At 41.1% G+C, this 22,652-nt stretch overlaps 2 protein-coding genes across 5 annotated transcripts in view; one reads left to right on the forward strand and one right to left on the reverse strand.

Moving 5' to 3' along the window:
• LOC139462280 (uro-adherence factor A-like) overlaps positions 1-11,938 on the reverse strand; it is a 44,288-nt gene extending 32,350 nt beyond the window's left edge. The window contains exons 1-9 of the mRNA XM_071243890.1: positions 11,602-11,938; positions 11,406-11,494; positions 9,222-9,328; positions 8,492-8,675; positions 7,260-7,423; positions 6,141-6,281; positions 5,303-5,416; positions 3,309-3,425; positions 1,608-1,890 (exon numbers count right to left, since the gene is read on the reverse strand). Coding sequence (XP_071099991.1) covers positions 1,608-1,890; positions 3,309-3,425; positions 5,303-5,416; positions 6,141-6,281; positions 7,260-7,423; positions 8,492-8,675; positions 9,222-9,328; positions 11,406-11,494; positions 11,602-11,785 — 1,383 coding nt within the window. The 5' untranslated portion in view covers positions 11,786-11,938. The remainder of the gene's footprint in view (positions 1-1,607; positions 1,891-3,308; positions 3,426-5,302; positions 5,417-6,140; positions 6,282-7,259; positions 7,424-8,491; positions 8,676-9,221; positions 9,329-11,405; positions 11,495-11,601) is intronic.
• Positions 11,939-13,916: 1,978 nt separating this feature from the next.
• The window catches only part of LOC139462282 (glutamine and serine-rich protein 1-like), a 30,032-nt gene continuing 21,296 nt past the window's right edge, over positions 13,917-22,652 (forward strand). For 3 of the 4 annotated variants that reach the window (XM_071243891.1, XM_071243893.1, XM_071243894.1), the window contains exons 1-3: positions 13,917-13,932; positions 16,530-16,776; positions 17,698-20,850. In XM_071243891.1, the coding sequence (XP_071099992.1) occupies positions 16,650-16,776; positions 17,698-20,850 (3,280 nt within the window). In that variant the 5' untranslated portion in view covers positions 13,917-13,932; positions 16,530-16,649. Of the gene's footprint in view, positions 13,933-14,075; positions 14,095-16,529; positions 16,777-17,697; positions 20,851-22,652 lie in introns of those variants that run through there. The other variant, XM_071243892.1, reaches the window with a different exon arrangement.

The following is a 22,652-nucleotide window of genomic DNA, read 5'->3' on the forward strand; positions in this document are numbered from 1 at the left end:
GTCAGCTGGGATCATTGTGTTTTTCTCAAGATCGCATACTGGACTTAGCATTTCATTGTTTGTTTGTTTGTTATTTTAGGCCACACTCAGCAATAATCCAGCTATATGATGGTGGTCTGTAAATAATGGAGTGTGGACCAGACAATCCAGTGATTGACATCATGAGCATTGATCTATGCAATTGGGATACGATGTCATTCATCAACCAAGTCAGTGGGTCTGACCACCCGATCAGTGAAATTCCTAATGAAAGCAATTGTACAGCCACTTAACAATGGCCAAACAAATATCTGGTGTATATATATATATGTTTCACTGTAGATTCAACTGAATTTTATAACAAATGATTAATATTTACAGTCCATGCCAAAAACACGTCCACTAGCATCATTTTCAGTAGAATTCAGTGTTATATCAACAATTATAAAGAGACTTACAAGACCAAAGAGAATTTTACTAAACTCATCCCAAATTCGCAGACAGTATTTATGAAAATCTTACATTTTATGGGTGCTTTGCTGAATTTATGCATTTCCAAATGTGTGATGATGTGAATAATTTAACTGTTATAAGATAGGTGGAGGATGCATTTCTGTTATGTGAAACCCACAAGCATGTGTATGGAGCTGACTAAACAAAGGCCATTATAAAAAATGTGGAATTGAAACCTCCAATCGTGTTCGAACCAAGGGAGGCAACTCTGCACAGCAAATTGTTATCTGCCTAGTAGCCAACTTTACTGATCCATAACGTACAGATAGCTGGGTTGTCACGAGATGCTTATCTCACGGACTGATACATATATTATTTTATTGCAATCTTTATGTCACAATATATTACATGTGGTGGTTCTCAATTTACATACATTTTGTGCGAATTTCTCCATGGTCCATATGGCTCAACAAACAACAGTATTTTGTTTCCTGATACATAGTAAGGAAATGCTACTGGCCGAGTTATTGAAAAACATGGTTTGACACATAGGCAGGTGTATCGGGCAACATATTAGGAGGAATTCACGAATGCTACCTCAGACCCTGTTCAATGCATGTGCCTACCGTCAATATGAGACACCCCAGGTTAAAGACACTATCCACTATCTCCCAGACCCAATGCATGGGCTACCGTCAATATGAGACACCCCAGGTTACAGACACTATCCACCAGACCCAATGCATGTGCCTACCATCAATATGAGACACCCCATGTTACAGGTTACAGGTTACAGACACTATCCACTATCCACCAGACCCAATGCATGTAGCTACCGTCAATATGAGACACCCCAGGTTACAGACACTATCCACTATCTCCCAGACCCAATGCATGGGCTACCGTCAATATGAGACACCCCAGATTACAGACACTATCCACTATCCACCAGACCCAATGCATGTGGCTACTGTCAATATGAGACACCCCAGGTTACAGACACTATCCACTATCCACCAGACCCAATGCATGTGCCTGCCGTCAATATGAGACACCCCAGGTTACAGACACTATCCACTATCCACCAGACCCAATGCATGTGCCTTATGTCAATATGAGACACCCCAGGTTACAGACACTATCCACCAGACCCCAGACCCAATGCATGTGCCTACCTTCTCTTCCATGATGCGGGGGATCTCGGGGAGGAAGTCTTCAGTGACCGTCCTGTACAGGTTCTTCTCACATCTCACTTTGCTTTCCTTGAAGTTCTCAGCCAGCTGCTCCCAGTCCACCAGACTCTGGCAGACCAGGTGCCACCGATCTACGGGAACTGCTTCCTTCTTCAGGACAGATAGAGGGACATCTTCATTGTCCTCAGAATCTTCAGGCTCTTCTTCTTCTTCTTCTTCCTCTTCAGTTTCCTCATTGTCCTCCTCTTCTGTTGCATCATCATCACTGCAGAAACAGATTCGGTTGAACCATTGACAAAAAATAAAAAAGCACAAACTATACTTGAAGGAATGTTGTTGGCAAGACTACCGGATCCTTCCCTAACTGGTACCAGTTACACAGAATCAAAGAAAAGGATCACACTGGTTATTCATACCCATTGCCATGCAAAACAAGCGTGGTTAAGTCTTCCCTCTTGAGTGAGTATGGTTTTGTTTGTTTGTTTGTTTGTTTGTTGTTTAACGCCGCACTCAGCAATATCCCAGCTATATGACGGCGGTCTGTAAATAATCGAATCTGGACCAGACAATCCAGTGACTGATATCATGAGCATCGATCCACACAACTGGGATCAATGACATGTATCAACCAAGTCAGCGAGCCTGTCCACCCGATCCCGTTAGTCGCCTTTTACGGAGTATGGTTTTATGCTGCTTTTAGCAATAATCCAGCAATATCACGTCAGGGACACCAGAAATGGTCTTCACACAGTGTACCCACGGGGGAATTGAGCCTGGGTCTTTGGCATGACAAGCGGACGCTTTAATCACTAGGCTACCCCACTGCCCCCTTGCTCTTGAAATCAAGTGACAATTAAACTGTGTGAAGGACAAAACACTGCTTGGTCTTAGTTGAAAATGTAAACACGAAGGAGTTGTAAAAGTTGAACCTGTGTCAACGTCTACAATTAAATCATGTACATTTCAGACCACAGAAGCAAAGCTGTTAGGGGATCTACAAAGAATGTGCCCGAGGAGGAAGAAACCTGCACCGATGAATGTGTGTCCAACATAGTCATGTCTGACAAACAATTTCAATTGATTGCATGGTTCAAAATAAAACTTGTGACTCACAATATTCCTCCATTTGCAAATTGTTACTTTGAGGAAAAACCTGTTCTGGGGTATGACTGAAGATTATTCCATTCAAAGTAAAACCCCTAAACAGGTATCAGGTAACAGGTTTAACTCCACAATCACCAATTTTCCAGCTATATGATGTCAGTTAATAATAGGCCCTGTTCCACAAAGCGTACCCTTGAAGATACTGGTTAGAATTGGACTTCAGTAACCCATGCTTGTCGTAAGAGGCGACTCTGCTTGTTGTAAGAGGCGACTAACAGAATGAGGTGGTCAGTTTTGCTGACTTGGTTGATGCATGTCATCGTATCCCAATTGCGTGGATCCATGCTCATGATATTGATCACTGGATTGTCTGGTCCAGACTCGATTATTTACTGACCGCCGTCACATAGCTGGAATATTGCTGAGTGCGGCGTTAAACAACAAATCAACCAACCAACCAAAGCTGGCAGCTGCCCTTCACCCAAAGACTTACGCCCACTGCTGATTCCCTAAGCCTGCACACACACCCCATCACCCAATGTCATTTCTACAAGTCTGACTCTCCCCCTAACAACTCACCTGGTGTCTTCATGTACAGCTGGTGAAGCTGTCCCCTTGGCCCTGCGACTCAGCCGGCTGCTGCGCCGTGACGGCGTGTCATCTCCTGCTGCTGGGGCTGCTTCATCCACCGCATCCCTGGAGGCAGACAACAGGGCCTACTCATACATGGTGAGAGGACAGGGTTCAACGTCGCTTTAAACAGTATTCCAGTTATATCATGTGGAGGGAATGATGTAAGTCTTAGATGTTTACCACTTTGGAAAACCCACGAGGACGGGTAATGTGCTGACAGACCTAGACACATACTCAAGACGAACAAAGATTAGAACCCAGGATCATAGCTTCCTTGCATGCCCAAGGGACATAACCCTGCACAGTGAATTGCAGCGCTTTGGCGATTGGGCCATCCATACTTTAAAGAATTATGAGTATCAAATAGATACTGCTCCAGTTGGTTTCACAAAAATACTTGCATGCTATGACTATTACAAGTTCATGATAAAATGGATTTACAATTGTCATATTAGGGTTACCTTAATTCCCCCAACGTCCATGCACATGTGTGAGTGTTTGGGTGGGGCTGCTTGTACTAGTCCGGACTAAAGCCAGTGCTAGCCCACTAAGACAGCATGCCACAGTTTAACATGAATACCCCACTCAGACCCAGTAAACTGACTCCGAGCCGACCAGTCGTTTTAGACCGACCTGTTTTAGCCCCAGAATGCCGAGCCCCAGGCAGATAACAACAAGTACCGTTTTTTACCGTCTTTTGTATGTTGATGATGGGTCTAGTCCATGGATGTGTTATGTCATTGGGGTATGATGCCACACTATCAACAAAGTGACAAAGCCTGACAACCCGATCCATTTAGTCGCCTCTTATTGCTAACCTGAGATGCTAGGGGCATATTATTTCGAGGATTGACTGAAGGGCCTTTTACATAAGTATTGAGTTTCTATGCATCTGATCATGACTTCACGATCTTGTATCCTCCCCTGCATCATGATGCATCAGTCAAAATTAACCCCTTCAAGACAACCCCTGACAAGAGTAGTCAGAAGATGACAAATCTCCCCGGCAAACACAAAATCGAAAGCACAAATGATCTGACTATTACTTTGAGTACAACTTGATGAGAGAATTTCTATCTCATCTGTCTGTCCGTAAACAAGAGTAGTTATTGAGCTATCAAAACAATACCATGGAACTGGGATTTGGAACTTTGTATTTCTATGTCAGGTACACCAATATGAACAGTCAAAATTAAACTTGTTGCCATGGAAACAGAAAAAATCCCTAAATAGCAAAAGGCACCAGTTGACAACCTGGTGTTTGTGTCCACACAGTTTCAAGAAAAGGTACCTATTAGATTTAGAGATATTGTCCGGACAAACACACTACTTTATACAGAGATAAAGCCATGTAAACAGAAATTATTTTTTTAAATTCAGCAAATAGCAAAAGGCACATCAGCCTTTGGTTAATACATGTACAAGGTTTGGATGAAACATCTTTCGTGGTTTTCAAGTTGTGCTCAAGAAACGACATCTACCTCTTCCCCGGTCACCTATTTGAGACTAAGTTCAAATTGTTTGAATGGACTTCGAGAAAAAGAAAAATACCAAAAATCTGCAAATAGCAAAAGGTACCACTTTATGATGTGTTTGATATATCTGCCAGGTTTTGTTGAAAGGTAATGAATGGTTTTTTTAGTTGTGCTCTGGAAACGAAATCCACCCCCTTAAAAAGTTTCCATGGACATCGGGAAAACTAAAAATGCCAAAAATCTGCAAGTAGCCAAAGGCACCATGTCAGGATCTGTTTGATATATTCATCTCAAATTTTTGTTGAAAAATATTGAATGGTTTTATTGCCGGGGGGATAATAAACCAATTAATCAACCGAGTCAGCCTGACCACCCAATCAGTTTAGTCTCCTCTTATGACCAGCATAGGTTGCCAGGGTCCAATTCTAACCCGGAATCCCCACACAGCAGTGGTCATACACCTACCCATCTTGTGTCTGGGGAGGCGCCAATGTTGCTGCTTCCTCTGTATTATTGGTCACTGATGCAGGCTCCGTGGATTCAACCTCCATTTCCTCATCAGCCTTTGCTTCCAATGTGCTGAGGGGAGGAGCAAAACACATGAGAAGACCACATTACAGTGAACCCTCGCTACAATGCTACCTTTTGAGTCAAAATAATTGATGATCAGCGGTTCAGTTGGGGAGGAGTAGGGAGTAGATTACCAACAGTACATGTTTGCTCTGCCTACCAAACACAATCTATGCTGCACGTTTCAGAGATTGAAAAAAGTTGTTTTATATGATTGTTTCTAAGCAGAGATAAGATTGTGTGTATTGTCTCGTATACTAAGCCTGAAACAGCAATCAGATGAACACACGTTTTCTACCAAATCTACAAATGATTCAGTTAAAGGTTACCCAATAATATAATTGAGTGAGTTTTACGCCACTTTAAGCACTATTCCAGGAATATCACAGTGGGGGACACACCAGAATTGGGCTTTACACATTGTACCCATGTCGGGAATCAACGAGCGAATGCTTTAACCACTAGGCTACATGACCTAAGAATTTTAAAGAATTTGGATGCAATAACAAACAATAACAAGTAATATTTCAATATCATGTTGTGTTAGTTGCAGCTTTATTGTATATATATCAAAAATAATAATAACCATAAGCATCGCAATAAAAAGCAACAAAATGCCTCTTATATTGATAGCAAAGTCTAAAAAACCAAATTTTTAAAACCATGAACCAAAATAATTGTGCATGAATTACCATTTATTAAGTTAAAATGATTTGACTATTTGATATGTCACCTTTCTTCCTCTTTCTGTTCCACATTTTCCTGCTCCAGCTTCTTCCTCGAGCGGCCCTTCCTCCCAGATACTCTTTTCCTCCTTCCACTACTTCTCCTGGAGCGTGGTCGGGACTTCTTCTTCTTGACTACAGGGGTCCTACTATCAACACACCAGGCAAAGCAAATGATTCCCCATAAGCCAAAGTCTCCACAAGGTGCAGGACAACAAAGTGTAATAATTATGTAGACATGCAAAGGAGTTTTTATTATCATCAAACGGAATGGCTTCTGGCGCAAACCAAAACTTAATCTTCACTTGACTCCTTTGTACATGCTGTTTGGAAATAGTGAGTGAGTAGGTTGGGTTTAACGCTGCTTTTAACAGTATTCAAGTCATATCATGGCGTATCAGCTAAATGTGGGAGGAAAGCCCAAAGTGATGCAGGTTTCAGACGTTTACCACTTCGGTGAAATCCACGGCATGGGTATGGTGCTGACAACACTTGAAACATAATTGGGGCAAACCAGGATTCAAAACCAATAGGTTTCTGGTGTGCCAAAGGGACGCAACTCTGCACAGTGAATAGTGGTGTCCTAGACGGCTGGGCCACCTGTGCCCCCACATACTGTTTGGAAATAGACACTGTTATACCATATACAATTCTCATATCCAGATATCAGGAAAATAATCATTAGGTGCATTGAAAATGTTTTCTAGCAGACGAGTCAATATTCATCACGTGACAGGTCAATACTGATCATGTGACATTGACAAGTCAATATTTGAGGTCAGTGTCAGTCAAATAATTTGGGGGTCTACATTGAGATTTATTGTTTGGTCGCATGGTACAGATTTACCACTGGGATTGCAAGATTCGGAATAGAAGTATAACAATAAATAAAATAATGTAGCAGTTGACTAATAACTCAACCTGACGGAGAACTAAACCTGGAAACCTTGATCTTATATAACACAACTAAAACACAATTCTGAACATAAATCTTACATGACAAGTGTGTGGCGCAAAAGACGTTTTGCCAATACTGTACAGATAACTTTGCAAAAACTCCCTGTGAGAACCCATTTCAATTCAACACATGCAGCATCACTTATCCCCTAAGCCATATGTCAACTTACGCTTTCTTCGTAGTCTTTTTCTTTTCAATTTTCTTCTTCTTTGTGTTGTCTGGTTTAATTTCTGGATCCTCCTTGTAAAGTCTGACTCCATAGAAGTACCAGTAAATTCCTCCATTCTGGTCCCTACCCATCGGTTCCACTCGCAGGTTGTCGCCATCGAGTCCCTTCAATACAGACGCATAATAGAGTCATGCAAACACGTCTTGAAGAAGTAGTCATCATATCATGTGTTTGTTTGTTTGTTGTTTAACACTGCACTCAATATTCCAGGTTTATGACTGCAGTGTGCAAATAATCGAGTCTGGACCAGACAATCCAGTGAATGACATCATGAGCAGGATCCATGCAATTGGGATACAATGACATGCATCAGCCAAGTCAGCAAATCTGATCACCCGATCCTGTTAGTCGCTTCTTACGACAACCATGGTTTGCTGAAGACTAATTCTAACCCAGATCTGCATGGGTCTCAAATCATGTGTGTTAGTTGTGTAAGAAAAGTGTCAGTGTTTGGGGTAGTTCAACAAAGAGGCCGACATCAACCTCATTTCAAGAAGGTTATCATGAGGTATGAGTGAGTTTGGTTTTTGCCTCTTTGAACAATATTTTAGAATTTCATGGCATGTCAACTTGATGTGGGTGGAAAGCCCAAAGTGATGATTTACCACTTTTAAGAAACCCACAAGCACAGGAAAGTTGCTGACAAACCCAGATCAGGCCCAAACTGGGATCCACACCAATGACCATAAGCTTCAGGTACTTATAAAAGGGACGTAACTCTGCACAGTTAATTGCAGTGCCTTTGTCATCAGTATACTGACTCCAAGCCAACCAGTCCTTGTTTAAGCGCCTTAATGCCAAGCAGGGTAACAACAAGTACCATCTTTTAACATCTCTGGGGTATAACAGGGCCAGGGATCAAACCCTGGACCTGCCACTTGACCACAGACGTGGTCACTACATACTAAGGGTGAGCTAGTTAACTTGGTTTTAAAACCATCTTAAACACTGTTTCTGTTATTGGGCAAGTTATATTACGGCAGGTCAACTTAATAACGTTTACTACTTTGATGAAACCCTGAGCACAGGCATTGTTCTGATAAACCTGGAAACATAATCAGGGCTCGTCTGGGATTCAAACCCAAGGAATTTTTTTTCTAAGGCAAATAAGGGTAGCAACTCTTCACAGCTATTCCCACATCCAAGGTACAGTATGCCCACAGTCTCCTCACCTTCAGAAGGTCCTGCACATCGTCAGCATCCAGTCGGAAGTCACACAAGGCCTGTAACAGCTCCAGTTTGGTGCGCACTGTGAGAACCTGGAAGCTGCACTCTGCCAGGGGGTTTATAATCTGTCTGTCCTTCTGCCACCTCTGCTTAAATATGTCCCTCAAATACACTTCAAAATTGTAGGACCTAAAATAAAAAGTGAGTCAATGCTAATTTATGCCTTAGTCAGAAATATTGCATCAATATCATGCAGCCTGTAAATAATCAAGTTGGGGCTAGTTAAATCAATGGTTGACAAAGCGAGCAAGAATCCATACAATCAACACACTAACATAAAACCAACCATATGACATATGGTGACTACCTTATATACATATTAGTTTGCTCTAGGTACATGGGATATACTGTCCTAGAATCCCCATTGGACTATAAATGAGGATCAAACATTAGAATATGAAACTTAGATAAATGTCAGAGCAAATCGTCAGCTCTCCGAAACATTCACTTTGAAAAGAGCTCTAAAATGATATGTACTCAAGAAGACAAAGAAATTCATTAAAAGATACGCTGGCAACATAAATAAATAGCTTAATGAAGACAAAAAGACACAACTCTCCCAAAGAACTTCCAATACCATCAAAATCATCTCAGAATGAAACAAAGTTGACAGTCAGGATTACACATGATTATGAAAACATACACAGAGAATTTAAATCCAGTTCACATTCTTACTTGATATCATTTCTTCCATAGCATCCATTCAACAGCTGGGATATTAGATCACACATCAGCATACTTCCCTCGGGTGTCCCTGAGGCCAGAAGGGCTTCCTCCAGTTCCTGCAACACATAGTCAGTGTAGTACACGGCCTAACAGTATTTCAGTGACATCGCAGGATGTCGGCTTCATGTGGGATTAAAGTCTGAAGGAATGTAGATCTTAGACGTTTAGTGAACAACATGCACGGATATGGTGCTGACAAACCTAGGAACATTATCAGGTTGAATCTGGGGTTCAAACCAAAGATTTTAGGATCCTGGCATGCCTAAGGGACGCAACTCTGCACAGCGACATAGAAATGGTGGTGTCTTGGGTAAATGAGTCGCCTGTGACATCACAACATGCAGTACAAATAGTATCATTATAGGAAGGGAACACTCAACAAATTGGGTGGAACAAATTGTACGGCTAGAGCACATACTGTGTGCTATGATATGAGTGAGAGAGTATGGTTTTACGCTGCTTTTAGCAATATTCCAGGAATATCACGGCAGGGGACACCAGAAATGGGCTTCACACATTGTACCCATGTCGGGAATCGAACCCGGGTCTTCATCATGACGAGCGAATGCTTTAACCACTAGGCTACCTGACCGCCCTGTGCTATGTATTGTACTGTGAAGTAATGAATTGATACAAATGAAGCAAGCATGCATTAGAGTCACGTATGACAACTATTTTTTTAAATAATACTTTCTGATAGTATGCATATGAGGTCTCAAGATATTTTTTCATTGATGAACTCAATCTGCCAAATATGTATTGGTTGGGTTTTGATCATTCTCTTTTATGAAGATATATATCTATCGTGTCATGTATCACATTGCAATCTTACTTTCATATATTTGAATATCTATTTGTTACAATGTGTTCAGGTACAACCCTAGTACATCATGGTTATACTTCCATTCATCGGTACCAGTACTTATTGTGCAATTTTCTAAATACAAAAAATGGGAGGCATCACATCTACAATACACTGAATACAAGGGTTTCTTGCCATTAGATGAAACCTTTTCTTAAATACCAAAGCACTGAACATGCTGAAAGTTGCGAGAGAAAATAAGAAAACAGTATAAAGATAAACATTGAAAGGTTTTGTTATTCAATTTGATTAGTGTTTTGAAATGAGAAGTGGTTAAAAATAAAAGTAGCAAGGACTTGCTTTATTAATTAATAATAACATAATAACGGAAACACTGCCTTGTATGTGTCAACATGATCACTGCAGCTCACTTCCTGTGTTCATGGGACAAAAATGGGAGAAAGTATTTTTGGCTTAACTAGATCATAGTCTTGACAAAAACAAATTTTGTTCAAAAGACCCTTGAACTAGAAGCAGTATCAATATTACAAGACCCACAAAACATTTACTGGCACAGCTAATGGAAATCATGGCAAATATATAAAATTTTGAAAAAAATAATTCTCAGGATGATGTCTACTATTTTGTGACCTTCCACTTGTGACAGCTTACATATACAATGTTTAAATTAGTTAATTACCTTTGAAAAAAACAGTGTCATACTGACAATGGTAACTGATGGATTCCATTTCATCATACAGATAGTCATTACTAAAGACATTATATTCTTGTCAGATAACTGTGGATGACATTTAGAAACTTACAAAAGTAAGGACAAAATATTTTTTGCCTAAATTGACATCCATAAAATCCTACCAAGGGGCATAACTCTGTTAACCAAGCTTCTATTATGTCTCATTTAGTGATTATATGAGTGTTTCATCACAATGTCATTTTGGGGATGTAAACAAAAGCTGCCTGTGTGACATAATTCATCTGATAACACATAATAGAAAATATAAATAGTCCTTAATAAAAGGTATCCTTTGGGGACCATTTGTAACAACACATATTTTGGATTCAAACAAAAACTGAGAAAACAAAAATCTAATATAAGTGAAAATGTTTTTCTACTGAAGGCATTCTGATCAAAATCGTGATTAGAAAGAAAATATAATGGGCAATGTTATGACAGTTCTTGCACAAGGTAGCCTTCTATAAATAGAATGTAAAATAATTAATGCAACTCAAAATGCATTCGCTATTTGTGACAGGTTTGACCATTTCATCATCAAACCTTCTTTCTCAGGGAATCATTAAAAATATATTACCTCAATATCAAAATCAGGCAGGTCAAATGCAGCACGAAATAGAGAGCAAAAGTGGGCCACGCACGGAATTTCCCACCATTTGCGAATTTCTGCAATCAAAAAGAAACATGTCAATTTCCAGTTTCAGGTCATACACAATAAACATTCAAAATCGTCACGTATCAACACTTGTTCAAACGAAGGCATCAAAGCTTACCATTCATGTCTTCTAAACTATACGTTGGTCCTTCATACGGTATTTCGACGTCTTCAGACGACACTTGCTCATCTGATACTTGTGTCTCTGTTGGCGACTTAACCTCGTCCGTGGCAGCTTCGGCTTCGTCGGAAATCAGTTCATTTTTCACCGCTGGGTCCGAGACGTCGGCCTCGGTCTCCATTTTCCCGGTAGATGGAGGCTTTGCAGAGTAGTTAAACAGGAATAGGAATATCCTATGGATTCAGAAAGGTATGCATTCGTCAAATATACTGCTTCATTTGTCTCCTAGATCAGGAAACACTTTCAGCATTTTCCATCGGCGCATGTACGGTCGATCTCGTATCGCTTGACGAGACAGCATTGCATTCTGGGAGAAGGTGGTAAACACTTCGCGTGATGACTACTGTTAGTTATTAACGGCTTCTGATTGACCTACAGATTATAACGGATTGTTTTGATGGTTCTTTTTTACAAATCAAATGAATTTAAGTAAAACATTTGGATTTGGGGGAAAGGGCTATCCTATTCTAAGTTAGGTTTTCCCAAAATCTTCTTTTATTTAGCAAACGCCCCTTGATTGTGTTATAGAGAAAATGGCCCGAATTTTTGTTGTTGAATATGGTCCCAAATTTTGGAGAAAATTGACGCAAATGTGGGAGAAGTAAAAGCAACACAAATGGCTTCGTGACTTAGTTTACTTATTTTTAGACAATTAGTGAGACATATTTATTGATAGGCTGTTCTGGACTGATATTTGCGTCACATGGTCTGCGTGTCGCATGGTTTCCATCTCAAACTCCCAACCCCAACTCTTCTTAACGTATTGCTACTTGGATGGCACTGCACCCATGCTGTAGTCTTGAGTACGTTATCTGCCCAGCCACGTACTGTTTCCACAAACGAAACAGCTGTCCACTTCTGTCCGACTTGTGAATGTGTGACACCAACATTCCTTCTGGTACCACCAGGATCTGTGTTGGAAGTTGCTCAATACACTTGTTGCCACGAACAGTCCTTTTAACTGTGGTCAGGCTGATGCAAGTATAATACTTGCTATATATACCCTTACTGTATGATCCACACTAATCCTCACATCTCCAAAGGTTCTAAAATTTCTAAACCCCAAACAAAACAACAATTAATACATGAGACCAATTTGGGACCATCGCTGTACTGTATGTGTCAATGTCTCTGGCCTCTGGCTTTTTAAGTGACAATGGTTACAACTACTACTTGATAAACAAAACAATAATTTATAATATCAAATGGGAGACAAGGGTCTCGTGTAATAATTGTATATACTCACTAACTAAGTTTTATTTCGGGCCACTTTCGGGTCAATTTTCTTCAATTCATGAAACCATTTGCTAAAAATATATGTGGCCATTTTGCTCCAAATTGTCGGGGGCCATTGTGACCCGAACCCCTTGATTAGTTAACAACACGTTTTCTTCAGGGCAAACTCTTAATTTGGTTATCTCGTTCAAATCTAGCACAGCTGGATAACAAGACCCATTTATCCAGTGTCATGCATATTGCACAAAACAAACAATTAGGGCGTAGGCAATAGACTGTGAAGTTAAGTTTAAAAGAAATGGAAATATTGACGGATTCCTGTAAGTTGTATTTCTAATGTTAGTGTAACACATAAAGATGATGCACATATTGGTGATGTGACAACTGAACAATTATCGCGTTTCATGGAAGGTCACTTGGGATTGAAAATATGCGACATTGCTTGAGTTAATGCAAACAGTTATGTTATTTTGAATCATTCTTATATTTTGAATATTTATTTTTTTCAAAATTATATTCAATGACTTATCTCGTCATATTCAGATTTATCCAGAATGGATTTTAATAAACGGTAACCGTATCGAAAGGTTTTAAGCAATAGGATGGCCGTGTTATTTTTAATTTAATGTCGATAATACGATGAATGTATATTTCACGATGTAGACACTATCTTATTTTGAAATTATTTATTGTTATTTTCTGTCATATACTTGTTGTAGAATTGAAATGATTCAAAGAGAATTAAAGAAATCAAAACACACATACAGCAAGTGTAATATGACTTATTTCGATTTGTTCACATTTTAAAACTTCAATCCGAACAACAGAGAAGTAGTTATTTTTAAATCATGCTGAAGAAATTATAGTTTATGTGTTTTTTAATGTTTCACATATATGTACCTGTATGCATTATTTATATCAATTTGAAATTTGACACTGACGGTTACTCTCTGTGACGGGCACCTGTTGTTCCTTTGATAAACAGTCGTCATGTTGCTATCATCTTATCGCTAAAAATTTTACAAGATGGCGGTGAGTTGTTCAAGAACTTCTTAACTTGCGTTGGTTGTTCTGTTATCAATGTGACACACAGTATGCATTATTTTTAGGGTGTAGTGTCCTTTGCTTGATTTGATTATTCCACAAGGTTCCCGCAACAGCCTATTGCTTAGTAGCTTCGAACAGGAGACAACCGTAAGTCTCGTAAACAAATTTGCTGATGACGAATTGTTTTGATAGTTGCATGAGGTTGGTGGAGCATTAATTTATCGTGTATAGAGTTGATATTGGCGTATTCTGAATTACGGTATGTGGATGTTCTTGTGTACCTATCACAGTCATAATGAGACATTTTATCGTCCAACAAGCCTTGACGCTCGGCTGAAATCCGGTAACGAAATGATGAGAAACCAACCAGTGATAGCAATATGATCTGCCAATATTACCCTGGTAATGGCACCAGGGTGATCAATTAATGACACTAAAAATAGTTTACAACTGCCATGTAACATATTCCAACACATGGCATAGTTTCCTTTCGTTTTGAAGCCATAATGACATCATTTGATCAACATGTTTTGATCCTATTGCCCCAGACTATTTTCATATCCTGGACTAGAGTCACAGCTTTAGGGAAACTGAACATGCCAGAACATTGAATTATGTATTTGCAAGCATGTTTTCCGAATTTTGGATTTTTATAAGTGGTGAATATGCAGTTGCGTTAAAGAATTGTTTTTGTTTCATTGTAAACAAACATTGATGAGTTGTTTACTGTTTCTGAAATTGGAGAAAGGCCATTTAGCCCTGCAACCCTATGCTACAGCACTACAGGTTAATCTTTTTAACTTAAGGCAAGAGATATCTTTATGAATAAGTTTTCTTAAACATCGGTAAATGTGACTGGTGGTGTGGATTGTTATCTATATACAGAAGTTAGAAGTAGGAAACCATTTGTAAACATCTAGCAAAATTCAAACAGGAAACGGAAAGTATTTCTGTAACTAGATCCAGATCTAGTAATCAGGTCTCCAGATAAATGCTGGGGTGTTTACTCACATGTTATCATTCACATTAGGTATTGATGGTTTTCTGAGTATTCAATATAGTTTTACTCCCTTGGGACCAGTCTGTTGGATAGTTTTAAGCCAATGAGTGGACATTTCTTTTGATATAATCATGCTTAAAATGGTGTTTCAGGTGACTTCAAATTTGCATCTGTTCGTGTGCTGACCCACATGGGTCAAATTTCGCATACATAAGGTCCAATAAGTGAGACGGATCTATTCACTGCAGTTTTAGTGTGTATAAGTAAATAAAAATCTGTAAGAATAGTACTTTTTAAAGAAGTAAAGGTGTGCAATATGAAAAGGCTACATTGGATAATAAAGCACAGTGTTGTTATGGTATTGGGTTTTTAAAAACTTTCATGTTTATTTGTATGTAAGCAACCCAAAGTAAATAGTGACATATTTACATATTTTGCTCAAATAGGCAGCTTATCTGGAGCTCAGTTGAAACTATGAGTATTCCATCCTGGGATTTATCTATGCTTTTCAGTTCCTGTGACAGGCAAATTGTAAAACAATACATCATTATTATACCAAACTTGAATTGTTTCTTTAGTGCTTAATTTCTTAAACTCAGTGGCATTTTTCTCATAATTTTCCATGTATTATAATTTTGAACTGTGAGAACATATATTAATAAGACCATTCAAAAATCAATGGGGGATTGCATTTAACACATGTTTAAGACATGTATTGTCATGATTATTTTGTATTGTGTATATTTAAGTAGGTGATACAAAACATGATAAACCAAATTAACTTCACATCAGGCATGTCTGGGATTGGAGAGAGTAGAGGAACAGTCAGTTTATGATCCAAATTAAAAAGTCAGGATAAAATTATTAAACAAGAATTCATACACCCAAACACACAACACAGATGGCTTAGAGAAAACCTGATGGTGTGATCTTGCACAACAGGTGCACTAGCTGCACCACAAACTTTTCTGGAAAGTAAAAAAAACAAGACATGATCTCAGACCATGTCAGTTTAATTATTATACAACATATCTGGCAAAGAGGGATTTGATTTGTCTAGCTTGTATATAATGAAGATTACTTATCTATAGTGTACATTGCCAATCTTCTCTGTATACAGGTTAGCCAATCAAATCCCTGTTATTATTTACAGTGGTTCGATGCTCATGATATCAACCACTGGATTGTTTGGTCCAGACTCATTTATTTACAGAACGCCGTCATAAAGCTGAAATATTACTGAGTGCGGCGTTAACAACAAACAAACCAAACCAAATCATTATTTACATCCAGTCTGTAGTGTACATACTCATTTTGAATTGATATTTTTCACAGCACAGTCTTGAATGGAAGTTCCCAGTTTGAAACTTGTGCCGTAAAGCTTGAGAAAGCTGATTTCTGTTTGGCTAATGTTGATTTCTTGTTTTCCCTTTCATTGGTCGGTCAAAGTTCGCGAAATGTCTTCCTGTCGAGACCTGTAAAGGGGTAGTTCTCAGATCTATGTGTAGCTGTAGCAAGAGTTTGGACCTGATACTATTGAGATCGAGTACTGTTCAATTCAATATATGTTTATGTGTTGCAGGTGCAGACAATGAGTTGTCAGCTTCTCTTTGTACAGTCAGCCCTGCCTTGATGAAGTGAGAGTCCCACCAGTATCAGCACATTGAAGCCTGCTACAGCAGCTGAGCTAGCAGTGCCCACAATGGATCCAAACCCCTGGAATTACAACCAGGCCTACAGCAGAATCAGCTCGGGCAGTCTCCCTGCTAGTCATGGAGGCATCAATCGACTCGACTTCCCCCTCCTCGACCAGGCCACGCTCAGTTCAGGTGGGTTCACAGCATTAGAAACTAACAATATAATGATAACATATGGCAAAATCCGTAAGAAGTGCAAATTTCTAATAGTCCTAATGATACCTTAACTTTTGGGCAGTTTGGCAAGGACTACGGGACTAGTGCGAATTTCTAACACTGGTTCATCTCATGCAGCAAGACCCTGTTGGGATTCTGGAGTGGAAAATGTCCCCAGCAAGCTGTGCTGGCTACTAAATGGATAAGGTGGTCCACATCACCTCCGTGGTTGATAGTGTGTCACTTCCCCAATGGAGTGGGATGTACTCATGATATCAGTCATTGGATTGTCTGGACCTGTTCCACAAAGTTATATAAGCGTTAATTTTTTTTTTTTTTTTTTTTTTTTTTTTTACGATTAATTCAAATGCTTTAATTCAAAGCCCAAATTGTACAAGGATTACATTAGGGTACACGATGGTATGTTATATATATTGAACAATAATATTATATTTGAGTGAGAGGGAGGGAGAAAGAGAGAGAGTGTTTGACGCCTGAATATTCCATTCAGCTGTATCCCTGCTACATGGGAGACCAGCTTATCAATAATGAGCAACGCCAGGGTACATCTTCCCGAGGCAAAGGAGTTGACTAAAGTATGGGAGTTACTATCACCTTAGCGCTAAGATGGCATTGCGGAATCCAGGTTTGATTATTTATAGGCCGCTATTATATGGCTGAAATATTAGTGAGTGCAGCATTAAATAACAAGCAAAACATAAATCAAGGTACCATATTCAAGACCCTTTGGGAAACCGAATTAGAATATGTCCCCAGCACTCTTACTGTTTTTCATGAATGTAAAACCCTCAAAAGTTGATTGTTGAGGAAGTTATTTCTGATTTGTCATTTAAAAAAATACCAATGAAGTCTATAGTTTTGGATTGTTTGTTTCAGGTTTTGGCCTCTCACCATCTCTGTCCCCCCATGCCAACCTGACGTCCCGGTCCCTGGGTGGTCTGTCGGGGGTGAATTACCCTGGCCACCCTCTGCACACCACCATGCCACAGTTCCTGGACCCCATGGCACCATTGCAAGCCTCCTTCTCAAGCCAGCCCACATACAAACCAATGTCCATGGGGCAGAACCCCTTCCCGTTTGACAGCCCGGGACGATCCTCATCAGAGATCCCTGTCACTTACTCTCCCGCTCGCTACACGACGGGGACACCTAGTTTGTCAGCACACACCAAATCCCCTCTGTTTTCTCCACAAGAACTGACATCTCCTAAGGATCTGGCAACATCTTTTGCAGCATCCTCTCAAAGTCTTGCTGCTGAGACAAGCCCGAAAGGCTGGGGATTATCTAACTTCCTCCCAACACCAACAACACCATTTGGAAACATATCTGATGCTCTGCCCAGCGACTTTGGCTTGACTCTTCCTCAACCTCAGCAGACACCTCCGCCAGCACACAGCTCGGGCAGCCGTATTAACCCAATCCAGAGGAATCCATACACAGCAGACATGTTATTTGCTGAAAGTACCCGACCAGTCAAAAATCCCCAACCCCTCCACTCACCAAGAGATCCGTCACCCTTCACCAGCGTAAGCAGCAGTAACTATGGGCGGCTCTCAGATGCTATCCAGTCCCCCAAGACCAGCCTGCCAGGCCAAACACCTCACAGTTACACAGCCTCACCACCGGAGATTGAGGACCTGTCCTCCCACTCACAGACTCACCCCATCTATAGCTCCTATATGTCCACATCTTACAATTCTATACCATCCGGCAACCCTGTGTATAGTTCTTCTCAGCTACAACAGGACATGGACTACGATCCTGTCAGCCCAGCTACACCTTTGCCTGAAGCCCCTCAGCCTAATGACAACCCATTCACCACTGTCTCACTACAAGATCTGGCGGCACTGGGCACAGCACAGAGTCCAGTCCACGAGAAACCTCACCAAAGAGAAACGAATCGAGACAATATTTTAAGTCGTGAAAGTGTTCTTCTTCATCAAGAGAGTATGTTGCATGCTTCCCTTGAAAAATCAAATAGAATGTCTAAAGAATCCGCCCATGTCCAAAGCTTACCATCTCACATGACAATGCAGCACACATCACCTGGAATCCACAACGGGCAGAACATACAGAACGCTGCCAGTCCAATGCAGCAGTCTCCTATCAGTGTTGGGAGCCCTCAGATTCCCATGTCAGTGTCCAGCCCTCAGGTTGCCATGCCGCTCGGGAGTCCCCAGAGTCTCATGCCCAGCTCCACTGTTGTGCAGGCTCCCCCGCCAGTTCAGGCAATGGCCGATTCTACAACGAAACCAAAGCGGGGAGGAAGAGGTAGCAGAGGGGGGAGGGGCGTTGGAGGAAGAGCGAGGAGGAAGAAAGATGAGGAGAATAATTCCTTTATGGGAGAGATCCAACAGCCTCCTATATTTGCCAATGAAATTGCTCAACATCAACAGGCACCTCGTCAGCCACATCCAGCATACAGTGACATGGGGCACACAGCTTACCGATCAGACAGCCGTCAGCCGGAGATGAACCAGACCTTCCTGCACTCCGACATGGGCGTGGAGCCCACTCTAACTCCAGGCCTTCAGAGACAGATGTCTGCTGGACAGACAGAACCCATGCAGAGATCGCCCCTGGAAGAGAGTCTGGTCAGTGTGCAGCAGCAGCAACAACAGCAGTCCATTCAGGACCAGATGACGCATCGGACCATGACAATGTCGGAAGATCTGCTGAGTCGTCATTCCTCCATGTCGTCTCTGAACAGTGGCCATCAAGCGTCACCAATGCAGGAAGCTCTGTCCATGAACCACCAGCCTACCTACTGTGACAATATGGTGAGCGTGCAGCACTCCTCACCCCTCACCAACCCATCACCCCCGAACCAGATGACAGTGGACAGTTCCCATGTTGTCCGAAACACGGACAGTTCCAGTATGACGAGCCACTCTGCTCTCTCCGACTCTTCTATTGATCAAAGAGGCTCAGTGCTCAGTGCTGTCAGAGAGACTGATGCCATCATGTCAGGGGCTGACCAGTACAACATCAACGGATTTGTGGACACTCCATTCATGGATCAACTGGCAGACACGCCCCAAGCTGTGACCCAGCCAATGAACTACCAGCAGCAAGGTCACATGACCATGATGGACAAGAATATCATGTCACCAGATATGAACAATCCCAACTCATTTCAGGATGCAATGAATAATGGCATGCACATGTCCCAGTTCGGAAGTACGTTTCAAATGCCCCAGGAACAGCACCATCTGGCCAGTCTGGACATGAACGCAGTTAGCCAGGCTGGGTCTACCATCGATGAGGCCACTTTTTCCAGTCTATTTGGTTCGCCGCATAGTTCTGAAAAGGGACGGCGCAGGACCAAAGCTGAGCAGAAGTTGATGCCAATTGTTACCCCAAAGGTTGATGAAGATGATGAGCTGGCTCACTTGGCGTTGCCTCCGCCAGCCGCCAGTGATCCTATTTCCCAAGGGAAAGAGGAGGTGCGGGGCAGGAAATCTTTTGGGAGTTCCTTCCAGGACTGCTTTCTCAACTATCTCATGGGGAAGAAGCAGGAGACTCTGGAGAGTCTTAGTAGTGCTACTATACATAAGAAACCACAGCTGCCAAAGTACTTCCCAGAGCCTAGGAGACCAAGGCCTCCATCACCACCCAAGAAAGATTCCAAACGGTCCAGCGGATCATCTGATGAAGGTTCGTTCTCGGGGGTCGGCTTCTCGGACAGTGATAGTAGTGAAGAGAGTGTAGCTAAGACAGTTCAAAATGTGATTTCTCAAATGAGTGATGATGACTCCAAGGACAAAGTGAAAAAATCCAAAGATTTGACAATTAGAATTTCTGTGCCATCTTTGAAAAAGTCCCCCCGTAGCGGGAGAGTGCGAGGTGCTAAAGCAACAAAGGCCCGGGGCTCTCGGGGGTCGAAGGTGAAAGGGAAGGGTGGTGCGGAGGTCGTAGACGGCACCCACCCTGCTGGGGAGGTTCCGCCAGCTGTAGAAGTGCCTGTCATCCAACCCAGAGAACGTATTTCGAGGAGGGCCAAGGAGAAGGCACTGCAGAAGAAAAAGAGTAAGTTTACAGACCTTGTATCCATGAAGTTTGCAATGGTAAAATATTCCAGGGTGTTACTTGCACAATTCACCAGTGCATTGTTTGAATAACCATACAGCCTTTGAAATTCATGCTAGCCCTCTAGCCCATGACGACTAAATTGTGAAGACAAATAATAATCCAATAAAGGTCGTCCTCATCGACTAGTATCATTTGTAGGCTTTAATTCTGAACCACTTTTCAATGCTTTAATTTTGCTACAATTGTGAAAATGAAGAAAATGAAAATGTAAACAAAGTAAACATGTTTGGTTGAAAAGAATTTCTAAGGCTGTCGTACTTGGTGTTCATGTGGGGACAACAATTCTTGTGTTAAGAATCCCTTAAAAAATCCTCCTTGATTATCTAGTGTATTATATCTCCATTCGGGTGTGTTAGCCCCATCCACCACCATAGCTTCATTTTGAGACCAGTTTGAATGACATGAGGCTATAAATAGTCATCCAATAAGGAAGGATCTATGCCCAACTCTCATTCAGAAGACAGTTTCATTGGTTGTTAATTTCAAGCATATCAGAGAGAAAGTCTGTGCTCAGTAGGTGATAAGGGAGACTGTTCTGTTGTGCTTGTTTGTTGTTTAATGCCACACACAGCAATATTCCATCTGTATGACAGCGGTCTGTAAATGGTCGAGTTAAACAACAACGAGGCAGATTGAATGTTTTGTACTTTGTGAGACAGTTTGACTTTACCTGAGGTAATAAGTATATCACTTCCAGGGGTCATGTACTCTTCCTCTCCAATGTTATAGCACTAAAAGGGGATACAACCCTCGTAGACCCCCCTCACTCATATATATATCGCTGTTGTAAACAAATGACTATTCAATTGCAAAGAATATATAATTCTTGAGGCACTTAGCATGTTAAGTGATAGGCACCAACTACATATACCTTAACACTTACTGCCTGCTTGCCTGCCACAATTAGGAGACCTTGTCATGTATAAGACATATGCCAGGGATTTGTCTAGGATTCTAATCTAAATGCCCTGGCAGGTAAATATGAAAAAAAATATTAAAAAAAAATTGTTGTCCAAAATTGTTTTTTTAAATATTTTCTTATGTTTAGAGGCTGGCCTATTTTGCCATTTTCTTGTGTCTGCATTCAATGCAATGATATATAACTGAGCATTACATTCTCTTCCTAATTTGTCTTACTACCCCTTAGTAATTAAATTGGGAAACTTTTAATTGCATTGAAAAGTGGCATTAAAATGAAAGTCACACTCCCCAGTGGACCCATGAAGATCCGGCATGGAATAGACCTTCAGCAACCCATTCTTGCCGTAAAAGGCAAATATGCTTTTCTTGAGAGGCGACGTATGGGATCGGGTGGTCAGACTCGCTGACTTGGTTGATGCATGTCATCGATCCCAATTGCGTGGATTGATGCTCATGATGTCAATCACTGGATTGTCTTGTCCAGACTCGATTATATACAGACCGCCGTCATATAGCTGGAACATTGCTGAGTGCGGCGTTAAACAACAAACAAACACTACCCTGTGGGGATCCTTCTTTAGAATTTGTCTTCAGCAGACTAAGCTGGTCACAAGAGATGTTTCAATGGTTCGTGTGTTCACACTTGGTAAATTGTGACTTGTTACTTGGTAAATTGTGTGTCATCGTACCAGACAGTGTGGATCATTGCTCACAATATCAATTACTGGATTGTCTGGTCCAGATTTGATTATTTACAGGCCGTGTCATATAGACACACTCACTCACTCACTCACTCCACTACCATAAAAGGGCAGGAG

Source organism: Haliotis cracherodii, unplaced genomic scaffold, assembly GCF_022045235.1.
Source record: "Haliotis cracherodii isolate W230 unplaced genomic scaffold, xgHalCrac1.p SCAF_15, whole genome shotgun sequence".
In the NCBI taxonomy this organism is placed as follows: domain Eukaryota; kingdom Metazoa; phylum Mollusca; class Gastropoda; order Lepetellida; family Haliotidae; genus Haliotis; species Haliotis cracherodii.